This window comes from Thermobia domestica, chromosome 10 (genome assembly GCF_964235325.1).
Source record: "Thermobia domestica chromosome 10, izTheDome1.hap1.1, whole genome shotgun sequence".
NCBI lineage: Eukaryota > Metazoa > Arthropoda > Insecta > Zygentoma > Lepismatidae > Thermobia > Thermobia domestica.
In genome coordinates, this window is record NC_137463.1 from 172,531,070 (window position 1) to 172,551,238 (window position 20,169).

The window sequence follows — 20,169 nt, forward strand, 5'->3', positions numbered from 1 at the left end:
TTTCTTCTACAGGCGACTTCTAGAGGCGGCGCAGAACATCACCTGCAATAAAACGTCGTGGTTACCAAACATGCAATGATTCCTTAACAACATTTTATATATATGCACAGCAAGACCCACCCTACTTGTATGCCAAACTATGAAGCTCCAGCGTTAACAGAACTGCCGGGAAAAAAATCAGTCCAAGTCTTTCTTGACTTGCCCTCGTATATATATATATATATATATATATATATATATATATATATATATATATATATATATATATATGTGTGTGTGTGTGTGTGTGTGTGTGTGTGTGTGTGTGTGTTTGGGAGTGCGTGTGTGTGTAATAAGGGGTGGAGAGTATACCCACTTAAAAAATTAGCATTACGTCACTGTCTGAATCTAACAAAAGCAATTAAGCTGACCCACTTACGTATAGACTGCAGGAATTCAATTAATTTGTTTTGCGTATTAGAATTTTCTTTTTCTTTTTCTTTTCTTTTCTTTTCTTGTTTTTCTTTTTTTCTTTTTCTTTTTTTTTTTTTTTGAAAACATTCAAGAACAATTCTTTAGGGTTATTATCTAATAAAAATTCCTTCTGCTTGTATATAAATGGTTTGATCTTTAACAGTGGTCGCCCAACTTATGGATCTACTATACCTTTTCAAATCCTACTGTTATCTACCAACCAAAAGAACTACCCAAAAACCTTATGTTTGTTCATTGCGTTCACGATCTGCAGAAAATACGATCTATCGAATTTGTTACCGCAATCTACCAAAAATGCCCCCACGAGCTACTAGTAACTCGGAATCGACGGTTTGGTGACCACTGATCTAAGCACTAGGTTTGCACCACGGCCCTTAATTTTCTTTTAACGACTCTTCTAAACTAAGATTTAAAGCATTATTTTACAAAAGCGGAACGCTAGAAAAACAATAATAGTAGTATATTTAGTAGACATAAATAAAGCATGTTATTGTGTTTGTGTTGTTAGATATAAATCGTCAAGAATTAAATTAGATATGAGGGTAAAATTCTAACTTATGTTAAATAATAATGAGTGGGTAGAAGGTACTATTTTTATTCAACCGAACATATTACAAATTCAGCATCATCGTATTACTCAAACAAATTTAGTATTATTCTGATTCATATTGCTAATCGACTCCCATCATAAACGTAATCTTTTCTCGAACCCATAGCAAACAAAACTGTCTCAAGCTTCCCAATATCGCCCTGTCTTACAGAAATTCACACTTTCCTCTCGGATTTTGAACTTACACGCCATAAATTGGTGAAGTAAATATCGTATTATCAATAGAGTAGTTGTTATACTCAATGAAATCGCGCCAAGCAACACAACTGATTGCTAATTCCGATTATGTACCTATTTGCTCCAGAGTAACATCTTAATCTATTGTGTAAAAACTCATCCTAAGGGTACCAAATTTCACTCTACTCTCGTAATACTAAATCTAAGACTAGATTTGATTAAGACCATTCTTTTATACTCTTTTTCCTATGTTTTCTTTTCTTTCAGTTTTTCTTTTAACATCTCTTTACTTTTGCCCTTGATCAAAATTTCCGAGCGGACATGTCCTGCTACTCCCAAATTAACTACGTTCCTGCAATTAATGATATAATGGTTCGGATACGGTAGAGGAGTGAACTCACTTCAACTACGTGACAAGGAGTTCTAAATGCAAATAAGGGCCAGTACATTTTCACCATCTCTGTAATATAGTTTGTAGGAAGCAATAATATTCGCCACAATTGAATCAAATGCAACAGCTAGAATTTGAATCTTTGTTCAAGAAAAAGTGCAGTCAATAATCATAGAATAAATTTTGCATATTTTTGATATCTTATTTCATTCATTATTGGCAAAATTTTAGTTTTGGTCTGGAAGCATGTTTCTAAAGAACAAAATTAAGAGCACTCTATAATGAATGTAACGGTTTACTTAAAATATGCACGAATCAATCCCTGATTATTTACACAACTTGTTCTTACACAAAGTTTGAATATTAATATGTTGAATCTGATAGAATTATTTTGAATGTTGTTGTTTCCCAGATAATAGATTAGAAAGGTATGGGAAACGTGCTGCCTTCTAGTGCTAGTAGTCGAGCCTTTATACTTTCCTTAAGAAATGCCGGGAGAAAAGCATTACAAATATCAAGCTAGACATTTAGCATATATTCAGTAAGTGTGAGACATATTTTTTCAATACAACCTCTAGACTAATATTCCAAAGAAAAAAGTCTGGGTATAATGTTAATCATGTTAAAATCTTGTTTCAGATAACATTTCGATTTATATCAACCTAAGATGATTACATGGATTCTATTCTTTGGCATCGTTATGCTGTGGACATTATTCAGCAAGTCAAAGACAAGCAGAAAAGGATTACCTCCAGGTAGGCTTCTTAAATTCAATATTTATCTTTCTTCTCCTAACGTTTGAATATCTCTTTGATTTTGAGTTTAGCGTCCTTTTCAGCAGTGAGGCTATGTAAGCTACAACTTAACATGGAATTCGAACCACCTGAGTCCTTACCGTGATATAAGCAACCCGTGTCTTTCACCCTAAAAATGCTTAGCCAAGAAGGAGGTCAATATCTCCTTCGAATTCCAACATTGTTTCTCTGTGAGGAGTATATATACAGCCTCAAGAGAATTGCAAACGACATAAAGTATCAAGAAAATCGATGTTATATTGGCCGAAGTACAAAGAAGAACAAGAAGGAAGCTTTGGCTAACAATTGGGGTGCTCAATATCCCAAGGACACATGTGCAACCTATTAATTTTACAATTTCCCTATAAATTCATCATTCTGCTGACAAGGTATCTCTCTCCTTTAAATGTACCACTCTTCAGTTTTACTGTATAATTTTCAATGAAAAATTGTACCCTCGAAAACTCTCAAGGTCACAACCTGTGCTCAACACCCACCTTTTACACCGCTAGCCAGGAGACAATTCTGATCACTAGCTTCTACACTAACTTTTCACCGTAAACCCAGCAGGACCTTTGTCACTAGAACTCATGATGTTTATGAGAAGGATCGTAGAATATGAGTGATAAACCTCGAAGCTCTGAAGCCTAATATCACACCACTATCCATCCTCTGAAACAATTTGTTAGCCGTGCTAATGGCAAACGGCTTCTATAGGTTAAACTGAAATTGTCAACATTAAATACACTTGTTTGTTTAAAATTATGTAGAAGGCCTTTCTCCAGAACTCTACCTACTTACTAAAAATTATAACAAAGTAATAATTCAATGAAAATTTTTAATTAAAGAAGAAGGATCGATAGGGAATTGAAACACGTACGAGAGCTTCAGCAACTCAATTCAGTAAAATTTTGATTTTAGTAATTCTGAATAACTTCTGCTAATACTACTAGTTACAATAATAATAATAATAATAATAATAATAATAATAATAATAATAATAATAATAATAATAATAATAATAATAATAATAATAATAATAATAATAATAATAATAATAATAATAACTGATATCACAATTTCAGTACGTGTAATTTAGACAATATCGTGCGCATCATAAGTAAAAAGGTTTATAAAATGTGTATTGGAGAGGTTGATTCATACATATTGAGCCAGAGTCATTCTGTAACTGTGCTGCACATGCTCAACCCACTGCCGTAAGATTCCCTTGAGACAAGCAAGCAACAGTATCTCGTTAATCACGCAGTACAGTTGTATGTTAGAACGTAGTCTGATAATGCCGAAACTGAACAGATTCTGACAGGGGTACATTCTGACCCTTTCCGACGCTAACTTCACGGTGTTTTGCGTCTTAGAAAAGTGTCAAGTGTGTAATTTTTTTGAGGTCATGTCACTATTAATCTATTATAGGAATATATGCGGAATAGAGTCCTGGGTTCACCACACAGTCCTGAACAGTTAGAAGTATACCTGCCTTGAAGAGGACTCCACCCTTATTGTCTATGGTTTGGCGTATGCCGACCTCCGAAAAACCTCACACACAGGGGTACGATGGCCAGCTGATATAGTATATTGCAGACGATAATCAACCGTGTCCTTCACAGAAATTTAGGTTGACAATCGTTCGCAAGAATAGTGTGCATAATCTCAGACAATATCCTGTGACTGAGAACAACTACAGAAGGCTGCTTAATGTCATCTCGCTGGTGATCAGTGGAAATTTGTTGTTACCTTTGATGAGGAGTGGAATTACTTCAATAATTACGGTACATTTAGTGCCATTTCATACAAACCTATTGACATCAAGGGCCGAAGCATGTTATTCCGGTAGAGCGAAGAGAGTCTCCCAAAAGAATAAATGCTAATGGCTGGTTTCTCGTAGAGGGCCAAAATGAGTCTCCAAAAGCTGGCACAAAAACTCAAAATCAACGCTGCTTTCCAAACTCACGTCCTGTCTGAAATAGGTTGAACAGCACTCAGACAAAGCATCCAGCCACAGAGTGATAGCATTGCTGAAATTCTATTGCCCATGAAACAGGATACTGGAATTTCGGCAATCTTCTTTTCTGATAACCATGTCAAGAATAATAACGTTAGCCCGTTTTCCGGTTTATATCCAGTCGAGTCAACAAAACATTGAGAGGTCAAAGGTTAAAGGTAAAGGAACTTGGTCCGGGGTCAATGAACTAGCAGTACATATGATCACCGCCTCAGTAGTGTAGTTATCACAGGAGTTCCTTGGCCCCAGCAAAATTTTGGCAGGGGAACGTAGGACCACCACTTTAAATTTTTGAAATAGTCAAAATTAAAAAAGAGCCCTGGTGACTCAGTGCTAGAGCGTTCACTACTGGTGCATGGTGACCTTTGTTCAATCCCAATTCGCGCCAATTGAATTTTGTGGTGGGCAAACACCGTGTGCGTGGGTTTCCCCGGGGTTCTCTCGTTTCCTCCCACTTTCTTCAGTCCCCCTTTCATTCATGTCTAATCATCACCGTCTCTTTTAGCTTAGCCAGCATAATCGTGGGACGTAAAACTCAAACATTTCATTTTCAAAATTAAAAATTTTGATATGATAGCATAGGACCAGGGTATATACCTGTGTAAGTTTCAGGGGTCCACCTCGTTCTCTTTTATGGGTAAAAATGACCAAAAGTTCCAATTTTGGAGGTTTTTCACCCAATGATCAGGTTTTATTTTAAAATTTTATATAGTACTATAGGTCCTTAATAAATACCAATATATATTTGGGTGGTCCATCTCGTTCTTCTAATGAGTTAAACATTGTGAAAAATTAGTAAACACATGTTTGCCATGAAATCTGTTATTGATACAATGTATTCCATTTGATAAAATCCTATTAAAATATTTGATTATATAAGTATGTACAGAAGTTCATTCCATTTCAGAGGGCATGACACATTGGAGCACCCCTTTAAAGATTTAGGAGTGTACATTGCCAGATCCCTTAAACTTTGGAAATTGCTAAATTAAAAAAATGATATAGTAGTATAGGACCCTACGAAACATCAATGTACATTTTTGTGGTCCCTCTCGTTCCAGTTAACGGTTAAAAAGTTGCAAAAATTAGTATAAACACGTGTTTGCCATGAGGTAGGTTATTGACCCAATTTATTGCCTTTGATGAGGTGTTATTACCTTATATGATTATATGGATATGTTCACCCAGCCACAAAAGTAATTCCCCCCCTAAGCGCTCTAATTCCATTACTTGGGGTCCAGGTCTTTTACAGTTGTGAGAGCGCCTAGGCAAAAGCATCCCAAGTTACACGTAAATTTTCTCGGCTCTGACAGCAGTTGGTAGCCCTGATCCAGGTGTTTATGGAGTAAAATTGTAAAGTAGGTGACTAACGAAACACTTCTCCATATCAATCTCTCTGGTTCAGAGCGTGTTGTCCAATGAACATCATATGTTAATTTCAATATTGCTGTATATGTAATGTATTTTTTCATCATACTGTATAACCAAAGAAATAAAAACACTGATCATATCTGAATCAGAAAATGCTTGAAAGTAGCTGAAAATATCAAATCTAGAACAACTACTGGAAATAACTTTGTAAATGATTGCCTCCATTAAGAGTTCTTCTTCAATTCTCCTCATTCCAACATCTTCTTCTTTCTGGAGGAAAGAATATCTTGCTTATCACACTGAGTGTGCCTTGAAATTGAAATTGAAACAAGAAAGCTTGAAAAACCTTCAGCCTGGCCTTGACTCGAACCCGGGTCTACCAAATAGAAGTTTAACACGCGAACCACACACCCAACGCGCCATTTAAATTTCAATCCAAATTAACACCTAGTTAAACTCGTTTCATGGAAAAATATAAACAAAATACTCAAATATAACAAAAAGTACATAAACAAAATAGAAATAAAAATATAAATAAGAAAATATAACCAACTTGTGTGAGGGTCTTAATGACTTACTCGAGATTTCCTTGTTTAACTAAAAAAAACAAGTTATATACACGTTGCTCAATGAAGAAAGTATCACGAAATGTTCTTCAGTTCAGCCTACGTCATCGGCATAGCCTTAACTTTTGGAGGGGCAACTGCCCACCAGAGAAACTCTCCACCGTTCGAGGGGGCCCATTTTGAGACAAAATTTTCTTACTCCATATACGATAAGAACATGAAATTAGAAATGAAGTATCAAATAGTGTCGCTACATTACATAAAGAAAACAGCACACGAAAGGTAAATAGAACAAAAATGTGTAGTGGATCCATTTGAGTAATATTTATTCGTATGGCTTTGAGATTTATCAATATTGTCCCCTTAATAAGTTTGCCATGTATGTAATGGGCCGAAGGAGTAACTAACGGAGCCGCAGAACTTGCCGTGCGGGAGGGCCCACAGGCTCCGTTGGGCCCATAAAGATTAAGAGAAAAGTTTAGAAAGGGGACCCCATAATTAGAAATCAACTTTTCCATGGTGCCCAAATAAGCTTATTAATGCTTGACCCCCCAGAAAAGAGTTGAGTTGATTTTGAGTTTAACGTCCCGTTCAGCAGCGAGGCTATATGATACGTGTACCTACTGATTAACGTGAAATCCTAACCACATGAGCTCCCGCTGGGAATTGAACTCGGGTCTCCCACGCCAAAGCCCCCCGGAAAAGAATCTAAGATACGGCGCTGGTCATCAGTTGCAGGGATGGTCCCGATTTACATTACATTTCATCTTTAATATAACTTCTAATTTCCAAAGAAGAAAAGACGATAAAATTATTTTCACATTCTTCAAGTTGTACCAACACGAGTAGAAACAGACAGTTCTATGTTTATGTTCCATAACTACTAGTTCATTTTCCTATAATCATATATGGAGTTTGTGGCAAATTTGGGCCACATAATCATGAGGCTGCTGTTATCATGAGGCGCAACCCACTAGGGGTTCGAATTACTCTGACGAGCAAGGTCGGAATTTTAATTGTCCACAGTCAGGAAATCCGAACTGAATATCTATCGGTAAGACGTGTGTTCTGGTGCTCTGCAGCTAAGTGCGGAAAAAGTGGGAAAACTGCGCGCGTCGGGTCGCGAGTGGTATCGTTCGACGCGGTGCGTTACAACGAACACGGCAAAGAAAACGCCAATAAAAACGGGCCAACGGTTCAAAATTTATAGGCAAAAAACTGGCTAAAATAACCCCATATAAATACATAGAAACCTGAAAATGGAAGGAAAAAAATTCTAAAAAGTAATTAGTGCAACGTGTGCATCCGGTTTGAGGTGGAAAAGTATCTACTTTACACGGCAAGGTCAATGTAAGTACTTTCAACATCTTACTGCATGCAAGAACATTGCTTTCAACTTTTATTGTAAGCAACATAAACTTACTAGATACAACGTTAAAAAAAAAAAAATTGTAAGTCCATAGTGTGTAAAATGGACCAAAGTGCCAATTTCAGGACCTCGTAGCGCCCAAAATTTAAGGACCAGGGGATTGACTTTTTTTTGGAGGTGGGTCCTCAACCCCCTTCACTCTCCTCCCAAAGTGCCCCCTCCCCCATCCGAATTCAGGAAATTCTACCAAGGTTGTCGTCTGGGCCAACTTGGTTTGACCTTTGACTTCATTTTTGGGAGAATATCGGTGACCCCCCTCCCCCGAGATATTTTATATTATTTCATTTCTGTTTTTTTTAAAGTTATTTTCCCCTTACCCCCCGGAACTTACCCCTCTCAATCCCCCCTGATAGTTTAGGGTGTCTACAACTAACATACAAAGTTTCACAAAAATTGGTCGGTAAATAAAAAACTTTTGCCCATCGAGTTTCTGGGGTATTGTAAAAACTGGCTAATTTAACATCAAAAACAGGTTAATATAAGGGGAACAAAATGTTTCCGAGGTCGCCGCCAAGTAGTGCAAGAGGTACACCAACTAGGGACCAATCACCTACAAACCCAGTAGTAAGGGTCCAGAAACCGGAAGAGGGCGAAGCTCGGAAAAGAGAAAGGGAAGATACCTCTCCACAGGACAAACCATCAAAAAGAACAACTGAAGGAGAAACTACGGAAATGGAAACTATAACACTATACGAGAAAAAAATGGTATTCCTAGAAGAACTACTAGATTGGAAAAAGATCGGTAGGAATAATCTTAACAAACTAAAAAAGAGAGTAGTGATTTGGGTTAAAGATAGGTCGGTACTAGAAGGTAAATTAGAACAACTAGAAAAAGAAAATAAAAGACTAAATGCATCAAATCAAGATCTACTACGAGAAAAATTACAGCTGGAAATGGATATGAGGAAAGGGAAAAAAGGTAATAAAGAAGAGGAATTGAGAATCATTGAAAAACAAAAACAAGACATAAATAGAATGGAAAAAGAAATAAATCATCTTAAGGAAGAAAACAATGATATAAAACAGGCGAGAGACCATCAAATAAGACATATGGAGGAGGAAATAAGAAAGCTAGATGAAGACAAAAAAGAACTGAAACAAGAAGTACAAGAAAAAGCCAAAAAATAACGAAACTAGAAGACGAAATGAGACAACTAGAAAAGGTACAAAATAAAACAAAAGAAGAATTAATTGAAACACAACAGTTATTCGGAAAAGCGGAAATAGCAAGAGAAAGTGACGGCCACCGTTTTAGAATGAAAATACAAGACCTACAACAGGAGCTGTTCCAACAAGATGCTATGATGAAGGATTACATAAATAAATTAGGGGAGAAAATTGAAAAAATCACCGTTGAAAAAATGGAAACGGATGAAAAGCCGTCTTGGACAGAGATAGTCAAAAGAAGAAGGCCCACAGAGAGGGAACTAACAATCCAAGAAGTAACAGCCAAAACCAAACCAGCACTGATAATAAAACCAAACCAAGGAGAAACAACCAGACAGACAGCTGAGAGATTAGCAGGTACAATTGACCCACGAAAAGAAAAACTAAAGATTACAGGACTAAGGACAACCAGGGACAGAGTAGTAATAGAAACAGCAACAAAAGACGACATCAAAAAGATTATGGCTAAAGATGAAATTAAAAGAAACTTCCAATGCGAAGAAACCAAAAAACGAAATCCAATGATGATAATTTATGGTATACCTTCTGACTTAAAAGATGAGGAGCTTATACAAGCTCTTATTGAGCAAAATTTCGAGCAAGAAGACATGGAAGAGGCAAAAAAGATAAAAGCCAGGTTTAGAGCTGGCAAAAAACAACAAAAAAGATGCCATCTCGTCATAGAAGTAGAACCAAAAATAAGAAAAATCTTAGTAGAGAAAGAAAAAGTGTACATTGATTATGAAGCACATCGCATCAAAGACTTCCTGGTAGTACCACAATGCTTCATCTGCCAAGAATTCGGACATGTAACAAAGTATTGTGATAATAAAGAGAAATCAAGATGTCGATACTGCGGCGATCTAAGACACAAAAGTGAAGAGTGTGATGAGAAGGGGAAAAAAATCTGCGTACCTTGCAAATTACGTCACAAAAATTGTGAGAACCCTCAGACCGAAGAATGTGTTTCATACAAGGTAGCACGAGAGAGAATAATCTCAAAAATCAACTATGGAGAGTGAAAAAAATACAAACAAGGGAAAGAAAAAGAGTCCAAGTAAACGAAGAAGGGACAAATTAAGATTAGAACAATTTATTGAAAGAAAACACAAACAACAAATACTTAAATCCGATAAAGCGACGCAAACGGAAATTATAAATATAGAAATAGAGAAAAACATCAAAATAAACTCGATAACACAAACTGAAATGCATAGATTTATAAACAGAGAAAAAAGGAAAAATATAGAAGACTCCAAAATCCAAATTGAACCAAATGGGAGAAAAATTAATGATAGTATTACAAAAAAGGGTGAACTAGCAACACTGCTAGAAAACAGGAAAAGGAACAGTAAAAAGACTTTTAAAGAAGATGATTATAAGTGCATGGAAGAGGTACCAAATATTTATACTTCCTTTGTACATGGAGAAGAAAAATATCTCTTCCCAGTACAGGAAGAAAGAAAGGAGCAAATACAAGAGAAGACAATATCTAGTACAACGTGTGGAAGCGAAGACACTGTAGAAAAGCTAGAAGAAGAAAATAAAAGTAAAATGCAGGGAACAAACCAAGAGCTATATGAAGAAATAAATCAGACATATAGGCTAGCAAAACTAGAAGAAAAACAAATATTGGCTACAGCACTGAGGCAAATAGTAAGAGATTTGCATGTAAATGGTAGATCAATAACTTATCCAACTCTGGAAGAGACAGATAGAATTGAGCTAAGAATCTATAATTTACCAGCAAATGGATTTGAACTTCTAGATCTGGTGGATCAAGTTTTTGAAAGACGAGGAATATACTGGTCCTTAGAAAATGTTTATAAACAACTAGTTAGAGCACACGGTAGAGTATATTATGATCCTACGAAATCAGGTGCGGATGCTTACGTTTTTACGAGATATGGATGAAAACTATCCCACATTAAAAATAATGCAAAATAACGCACAGGGAAGCAAGGTGGCAACAATGGAATTAAGGAGATTAGCGGAAATAAAAAGAATAGATATTGTGGCAATACAGGAGCCATATCTTCTAAATAGCAAATTAACAACCTTTCCTGTGGGAAGTAGGATCATCTATGGAGGAGAAGAGCCAAAAGCTGTGACTGTAATCATAAATAAGGAAATTGAAATACTGAAGCTAACTCAGTATGTAGATAATTGGATAACAACAGTGGAAATTAAGTGGAAAAAAATTAAATTTTGGATAATTAATGCGTACTTTCAATACCGCCTACCAACTCAAGATTTTGTAAACAAAATACAGAACATAATAGGACAAAGAGGTAATAATAGTATTCTGCTGTTGGCAGACACAAATGCAAAGTCGACAATTTGGGGAGCACAAAAAAATGATGACAAGGGTGACTTAGTAGAAGATTTAATTATTCAAAATGGACTGCAAATCTTAAACGTGGGAAATAGACCAACCTTTATAGGAAACAGAGGAAAATCATACATAGATGTATCATGTGCAACCACTGAGTTAGCAAACAGAGTAAAAAATTGGCAGCTGGGAGACAGTAACACGCTAAGTGATCACGAAATTATAACCCTAGAGATTCAGGCAAACGAAACAACCAAAGTAGCAGAGACATATAATATAAAGAAAACAAACTGGAATAAGTTTAAAGATAATTTAAAGTTACCACAAATAGAAGAAGATAGTAATATTACACAAATAATACAGGAAATAGAGTTAGTAACCAAAGAAGCACTAAAAGATGCTACCCCAAAAAGTAAGGAAATTAAGAAATACGAAGACTTTTGGAACCCCAAACTCCAGAGGTTGAAACGAATAGCAACATCAGCAAGAAAAAGCTACCAATCAACACTTCATCCCATTCTGAAGGAAAGGAGATTGGAAAAATACAGAATTGCTAAAAGGGAATACAAAGAAGAACTATTAGAGGCAAAAAAGAAAAGTTGGGATTTATTCCTAAAAAAGAATATAGAATCAGATCCATGGGGAACACCCTACAAACTAATTACACAAAAAGTCAACCCTCTAATATTGAGCACAGTTAAAAAACCTGATGGAATGCTAACTACGAACAGAGAGGAAACATTAACGGCATTAGCAAATAAGTTCTTCCCAAAGGATATAAAGGAGACAGATACGGAAAGTAACATCGAGTTAAGAAACAAAATGATGGAGGAAACCATTGATACTGTACCCGAAGAAGATCTGGTAACAAATGAGGAGATGGAAAAGATAATGAAGAAACTTAAAAACAAAAAAGCACCAGGAATAGATGGACTAAAGAATGAAATATACAAAAAGGCAAAAGATATTTGGACACCATATCTAGCTAGACTTTTTAACTGGTTACTTAAGAAGCAACTTTTCCCAGATTCCTGGAAAGTTTCAAAGTTAAGTATCCTATCTAAAGGACCAGAAAAGGACGCCTCAGAAGTTGGATCTTATAGACCCATTTGCTTGCTTAAAAACATTTCCAAAATTTTTGAAAGAATAATCCTAAACAGGTTAAAAAAATATAGAGACGTTAAGGATGATCAATTACAATATGGTTTTAGAACTGGAAAAACAACAGAAGACGCCATAAATAGATTAGTAGACAATATAAAGGAAAAAAGGTACGAACGAAAATATGTCTTAGCACTCTTTATAGATATTGAAGGAGCTTTTGACAATCTTTGGTTTCCCTCTCTTCTAGAAAATATCAGAAAATTAAATTTGCCTAAATACATAATAAACTTAATAAGAAATTACTTATTAAACAGGAAAATCATAATACCGAACGAAGAAGGAGACATAGAAATTGAGACCGAGAAAGGTTGCACACAAGGTTCTATCCTGGGACCAACTTTATGGGACATTGAGCTACAACCATGCTTGGAAGTATTAAACAAGATGCAGGAAGTGGACATAGTTGTTGCATTTGCCGACGATATTGCAATAACAGCAAGCAGAATAGAGACGTTAAGGAAATAGCAGAAGAGAATTAGAAATTAAAACTGCAAAAATAATAGAACAATTAGACAAGTGGAGCAAAGATAGTAAACTAAAACTATCAACGAGCAAAACTAAATACCTAATTTTTGGAACAAAGTTACAACGAAACCCAATAATAAAGCTAAATAATATAAACATAAAAAGAGAACAAAAGATAAGATATCTGGGAATAATATTAGATGAAAAACTAAATTTTGATGCACATTTTAAATATATAACAACTAGAGGGAACAGCATAGCAAATAAATTAATTACGATAGCTAGAAACAAATACAAACTACCATTGAAAATAATAAATTTGTACCAAGAAACCATTTTAGCAGCTGCAATAACATATGCATCAAGTGTTTGGATTGGGAGAACATTAGAAAATAAAACATATAAGAATAGATTAAATAGACCACAAAGAAACATACTAATAAGATTAAGTGGAGCATTTTCATCAACATCATATAGCTCATTAAGTATAATATTAGGAGTAAAACCCATGAATATTGTAGCTCTGCAGAGGGCAGCGAACTATTGGTTAAGAAAAGGAAATCTAGACAAAATCAGGAATACATTTGATAAAGAACTAAATACCGAAAAAGAAATTGAAGATCATATGATAGCAATTTGGAATGAAGATTGGCAACGGTATGAAGGAGCTCACAGAGTACATCAGATATTTTCAAACATAAAAGATAGACTACAAATAAAACATTTAAATCCCACTTACGGAATAATTCATTTCCTAACAGGACATGGACCGTATGAAGATTACTTGTATAAAATAAAATCCAAACGAACACCAAGCTGTGAATGTGGAGAAATTGGCACACCAGAACACCACATTATGTGGTGCCCAACAATGGAAGATGACGTGATACTAAGAAGGGATATTCGAAACAAGACTTTACAAGAAATATTAACTAGTAAGGAAGATTGTGAAAAATTGAAAAAAATAACTAATGAATACTCAGATATAAGAAATATGTACAAAAGAAATTTAAACAATGGAGAGAATTAAAGTGATGGGTGAAAGAAAATGAACGAATGTGAGACTTGTTCCTGGACCGGAGAAAAGACTCCAGGAGAGGAAACACAGGAAATGCGTGTCTCCCACCGGGAACAAATTGAATGAATGGATGCACCTCCAGCCAAGGGACTGGAAGAGGAATTCCGGTGCAAGAGTGTGTGAAGAAGAGTGCGTGAAGTGGAGAGTGGTGGTGGGTTCACGGGAGGGAATAGGGTAATGGCAAGAAAGGACAAAATGGAAAACACCGCATTTACCGTTTCGGGCGCCAGGTGAAGTTGGTGAGGATAGCACTGGGATACAACGGACCGGGGTCCACACTAAGTGCTCCGAGTGGACCCCGGACCCAGTCTATAAGAACCAGCCAAGATACCAAGGAACGCAAAATGAGCGGTTAAACGAAATAAATAAATAATGAATACAGTATTAGAGTTAAATGAAAAGATAAATTTTTAGTATGTGGAAGAGAGAAAGTAGACAATAAATGGAAAAACATACAGGCTGAAAAACTAAAAGCTTAAGTTAAGCCAGAAATTCGTATGGTGCAAGGTGAAGTTAAATATATATATATATATATATATATATATATATATATATATATATATACGAGTATATATAAATAGAAAGTCATATAGGTGAAAAATGTGTCAGTGATTATTAGTGTTAGTCACAGCAAAAGCATACAGTGTAGTGTAGTGTTAAGAATATTAGTTTTGGTGCACAAGTGTTAGTGCGGAAACACAGGTGAAAACCATTAGTGCAGTGAAAGAAATAGGTGAATACCAAAGAAATATATTTAAATATATATAAAACATATGGGTGAAAAACCTAATCATACAGGGAAAACCTGCAAGAAACAAGAAGAAGCCTAAGGTAAAAAGAAGAAGCAGCCAATAGGTAAAAACATACATACGCAGAGAACACAGATACCAAACACACACACAGAAATACACAAAAAACAAGCAATCTAGATTCAAACTTATTTGTTAAATTCTTAGTTTTTTTTGTTTGTTTTTCGTTTTTGTAAATTTTCCCTTTTTTTTTGGTCTCTTTTCCTTCCCTATCCTTTCCCTCCCAAATTTTCCATTTTTTTTTCACTTATGGAAATAAAGAAAAAAACAAAACTACTATAGAAATCATTCGCAATGATGATAACTCGTCGGTTTTCGAATGCTCTAGGTAACCGACTAAGAGTAACGCGACTGAGCGAATGTAAAAAAAAAAAAAAATGTCCACAGTATTTCTGTGTTCGTGTTCCTGTACTGTTTGAAATACGTCGAAAAGACATGAGGTGCCAGAGGTGAACAATACTCCGTTTCGGGCGATTTGTTTGAAAGAATTTGTTAAAGCAGGAAACTCCCATTGCAGCTACCTGGGTTCAAATTCCGTCGTGCTAATTATTAATTTTTCTGAATGGGAGGATATTTATGTAATTGGTATTTTAAATATGTTCTTCCTTTATTATTATTATTATTATTATTATTATTATAACCACAATGGAAAGAAAAAGTAACATAGTCGAAGGTATTCATAGGAATATAAAAGATATAGAGTATTTCAGATGTTTCTTAGGTTTACACATGAACGCAATAATATTATTACGTTTATGGATTTACAGATAGAATTATCATTTCATGGCAACAAGAAATGGAATATAAAGATTTGTTAGCTGATAACAGTAATGAATTTAGTTTGGCCCTTCTTCTAAGTAGAAAGGTGAGTTGACTTCTTAAACAGAATCATTCCCGTGACTAGCGTTTTAAGTTCGATTACAATTTGCAGTCTGTGCACAGCTACGTACAATTCCTTGGGACTCATTTTTGGCCCTTGGCGTGGGAGACCCGGGTTCGATTCCCGGCGGGAGTTCATGTGGTTCGGATTCCACGTTAATCAGTAGGTCCACGTCTCATATACCCTCGCTGCTGAAAGGGACGCTAAACTAAAAATCAACTCAACTCATTTTTGGCCCATACTACAACAGTAAGGACGTGTTTGGCCCTTATGTGTTAATCAATTCTTGTCCAAACACGTTACTTGCCAGACAGTTACGAAGGTTGATACAGATGACGTAATTTTGTGTTATTGGCGTTTCACCTGTAAAGGAAGTTGTCTCAACTCTTAGACCCAGAGAAATTGAATATTTTTCATGTTAGTATAGATCAGAAGTATCATTTTTATAGATTGTAAAAATTTACTGGATTGCCACAACCGGAATCGATCTCGTGTCCTCAACATTACGAAACTAACATTTAAGCCAGTACTCTAATGCAACACTGTTGGTAGAAGGAGAAAATGGAGCTGTAGTGAATTCAGTAATTACACACATTTACGATTCCAGTATAATAATGCTGAAACTTTCTGATTTCAGTCGTGATAAAATAGTAAAGTATTATGCAGAAGGAATAGTCCAGAAAAGTAACTTTAAATTGGTAACTCATATATACGGAGGCGCTGCCATATGCTCTCGCCTCGGGCCCTGAATTTTCACGGCACGGCAATGGACAGATACTTATATTGATTGGATTGTGGTGTTTCAGGGCACTGAGTTATTGTTTAAATTTAATTCATTTAACGAACCTCTCTGCTCATTGCATTATAGACAGCATCTTCTGACGCGACAAAACGTCAATGAACCACAAAATTACTGCCCCAAAATATGTTAAATTGCCAATATGTGTGATTTGATTACATTAAGGTGAGTCTAAAAACACTAAAAAGTACCAGAAAATTACCTCGGAGGAGATTCAAACCAGCAACCATATGATTACTGGGCGGATGTTTTTTCCGACTTCGCCACGGAGACGATGAAAGAGACATCGCTTGTAAAGAGATAAATCGTTGACATCGTTTTAATCTGGTCAATCAGAGTGCTCTTTCAGCCGTATATATGAGGCGATAACTTTTTGGGATAAAATAAAATGCGTTCGCCATGTAATTTTACAACAAAATCGAGATATCTGTTTCGACTCGACGAAACCCTGCCAGCAGCGTGACACCGTCTCATCTCTATATTGACGATCGACGTTTACCCGCAAGTGAGGCTCTAGGTGTTGGCGACGTTTACGGTATGGGATAGGTTCTTTTTCATATAGCCTTGCTACTGAAAGCGACGTTAAGCTCAAAATCAACTTAACAAAAAATACAGTGCTTCGCATCATATATCCATATATGCTTATCAAGCGCTTTATAATAATTGCTAAAAGCTTGTTTATTATATGGAGCGCTTAGAGCACAGGGCAATAAACCCATTAAGTTGTGAGAAAAATATACATAAAATTTGTAATGTAAGCTTCTGTATGTTGGTCTCCGTACCTTGATTTGGGAGTTTCAAATTTCATCCCCTTTTAAACTGAGAAGTATCGATAATTCAACAAGAAAATAATTAGACCATGATAATTTAATTGAAAGTCATCGTAAGTTTGCACATGACATACACTTTACCATTTTATATCGTAAAGGTAAGATCCGTCATTATTGTAACAGAGCGGTGCTTGAGAGATTGACAGTAGAAATTCAAGCTCCGAATAGTTAGAATTTCACGGATCTTATTACTGGTTTTATTAGAAATATAAATTCTTTAGTCGGTAGAAAAGAGGACGTGGATTATGTGTCAGAGTTCATGACGATGTGTTTTGTTGGGTCACGATGGATGTTGGGTCAAGTTATCATTTACTCACGCCATCTCTGATCAAATCTGTAAACACAAACTAAACAAAGGCAATACTACTACACAAAACCCTTAACATCTTAGCTATTCATGACAAAACTATTGCATGATCCGAATAACTCTAATATATCCACAAACCATCATTTATCATATTTTACCGAAATACGTTACGACTTTTCTGACAATCTGATATTTGAAAAGTTGTTAATGCGCAAAGTTCATTGATCTCATCACTTATTCATTTATTCTCTTATGATCATCACAACCTTTATTGTATTTCCCATAGATATAGAAAGGTGAAATTTAGTATCCAGGTTTGGTGTAACGTGCAAGTAAACCAATGAAAAGCAACAGGATAATATTTTCCTCCTCCAAACCACCTTAAGTGGAGTGTGTTGATTATTCAACAAAAAGACTTGAAATCCAATCAGAAAATTCATAAAATATAAAATATGTAGCCAAGTATTGACTTTGCAATAATAATAATAATAATAATAATAATAATAATAATAATAATAATAATAATAATAATAATAATAATAATAATAATAATAATAATAATGAAATGACAGAATTACAAATCAATTACGTAAACGTTTTTCCATTTAAGAAAAACTGACTGCCACGACGCTGGGCCGAACTTGAGAGGGCAGGGGGCCACTGCCTCCCAACCCCATTGAAACTACCCGCTGTTCAAGGGGTTCCCATTTTAAGACAAAATTGTCTTACTCCATATGCGATACTAAAATGAAATTATTAGTGAAGCATCAAACTGGTTCACTACATTACATAAACAGAACAACAACACACTAAAGGTAAATAAAACAATAATGAGTTGTAGGCCCATTTTAGTAAAAAAAATGTCTACTATTAGAGACACTAGAAATAGTATATATTCGTATATTATTGTCAGATTTGTCAATATTTTCCCCTTAATGAATTTGTCGTGTATGGAACGGGCCCAGAGGCGTAGCTAATGATCGCGCAGACCTTGGTGTGCGGAAGATTCCAAGAATTTCAGATATCCTCTGATCTTATTGGCCGATACAAATAGTACATCAAGAGTCATGACCTACATATAGCGGAAATTAAGGCAAACTGCTGTCTGCCCTCGTGGCCGATTGTTCTAGGGCAACGTTCTAGTAATGAAAATACTTTTTGGCATGGGTTCAAACCTTGCCCAAGAATTTTTTAAATTTTCATAACACTTGTTTCATTAAAATATGCTTGCAGTTATACTGTACGGATCCATGGTAATAATTATTATTATATAATAAATATAATAATAATATGTACAAGTAGTAGTGGTAGTAGTAGTAGCATCATTGATAATAATTTTATTATTTTTGTAGGATACTTGAAGAAAGTACTTGAAACTCCACACAGCATTTGGCTCGATTTTCTTCGTTTTGACCCAACTCGAATCGAAACTCGAGTCAAATTCGAGTCAGGTTGGAGGAAATTTTTGGACTTGAGTTCTCGAATCGAGCTCAAAGATGACTTTTATGAGTTGAGTCGAGTTTGAGTGAAAACTCGCTCGTGCCCATCCCTACAATTCTTCTTTACCTTCTAGTTTCGAAAGAAGAAAAGACAATAGAAATTATTTTCACATTCTTTGAATTATATCAACACGTCTAAAAATAGTGCGTGCTATGATTATCTAACATAACTACCAGTTTATTTTCATATCTTTGCCTGAGGAATTAATGGCAAAGTGTGAGAACAGAGAACTGCCATTACAGTCATACAGGTTCGAATGCCGGTGTGCCATTTTTTATTTTTCCTTGATTGGAAGGTATTGTTTACGTAATTGGTATTGTAATTCTGTTATTCCTTTATTATTATTATTATTATTATTATTATTATTATTATTATTATTATTATTATTATTATTATTATTATTATTATTTCAAAGTCGAGACTTGGCTACATATTTTATATTATATCAATTTTCTGATTGGATTGCACTACATTAAAATGGACTTGGCGGAGGGAAATATCATCATGTTGCCTTTTATTTGTTGCATGCTACACGAACCCTGGATACCGTATTTCAGCTTTCTATATCTACGAGAAGTACACTAAAGGTTTTGATGATCATAAGAGAGTAAGGTTCGTTAAATTAATTAACTTAAAAAAATAAGTTAGTGCCCTGAAACACCAGATTCCATTCAATATAAGTATCTGTCCAATGCCGTGCCGTGAAAAATCAGGGCCCGAGGCGAGAGCATATGGCAGCGCCTCCGTACATAAGATATGTCAATTTAAAATTGACTTCTCTGGAATATTCTTTTTGCATAATACTTTGCTATTTTACCATGTCTGAAATCAGAAAGTTTCAGCATTATTAAAAGTGTGTAATTACTGGAATCTTAAAAGTGTGTAATTACTGAAGTCACTACAGCTCCATTTTTCCTTTTCCCAGAACAGTGATGTATTAGAGTAGTGCTTTCAGCATTAGTTTCATAATGATGGGGACGCCAGTTCGATTCCGGTTGTAACTGTT

At 35.4% G+C, this 20,169-nt stretch overlaps 1 protein-coding gene across 3 annotated transcripts in view; it reads left to right on the plus strand.

The window, feature by feature from the left end:
- The window catches only part of LOC145662111 (methyl farnesoate epoxidase-like), a 379,435-nt gene that overhangs the window by 158,991 nt on the left and 200,275 nt on the right, over positions 1-20,169 (plus strand). For all 3 annotated transcript variants that reach the window (XM_081727445.1, XM_081727446.1, XM_081727444.1), the window contains exon 2: positions 2,292-2,407. In XM_081727445.1, the coding sequence (XP_081583571.1) occupies positions 2,320-2,407 (88 nt within the window). In that variant the 5' untranslated portion in view covers positions 2,292-2,319. The remainder of the gene's footprint in view (positions 1-2,291; positions 2,408-20,169) is intronic.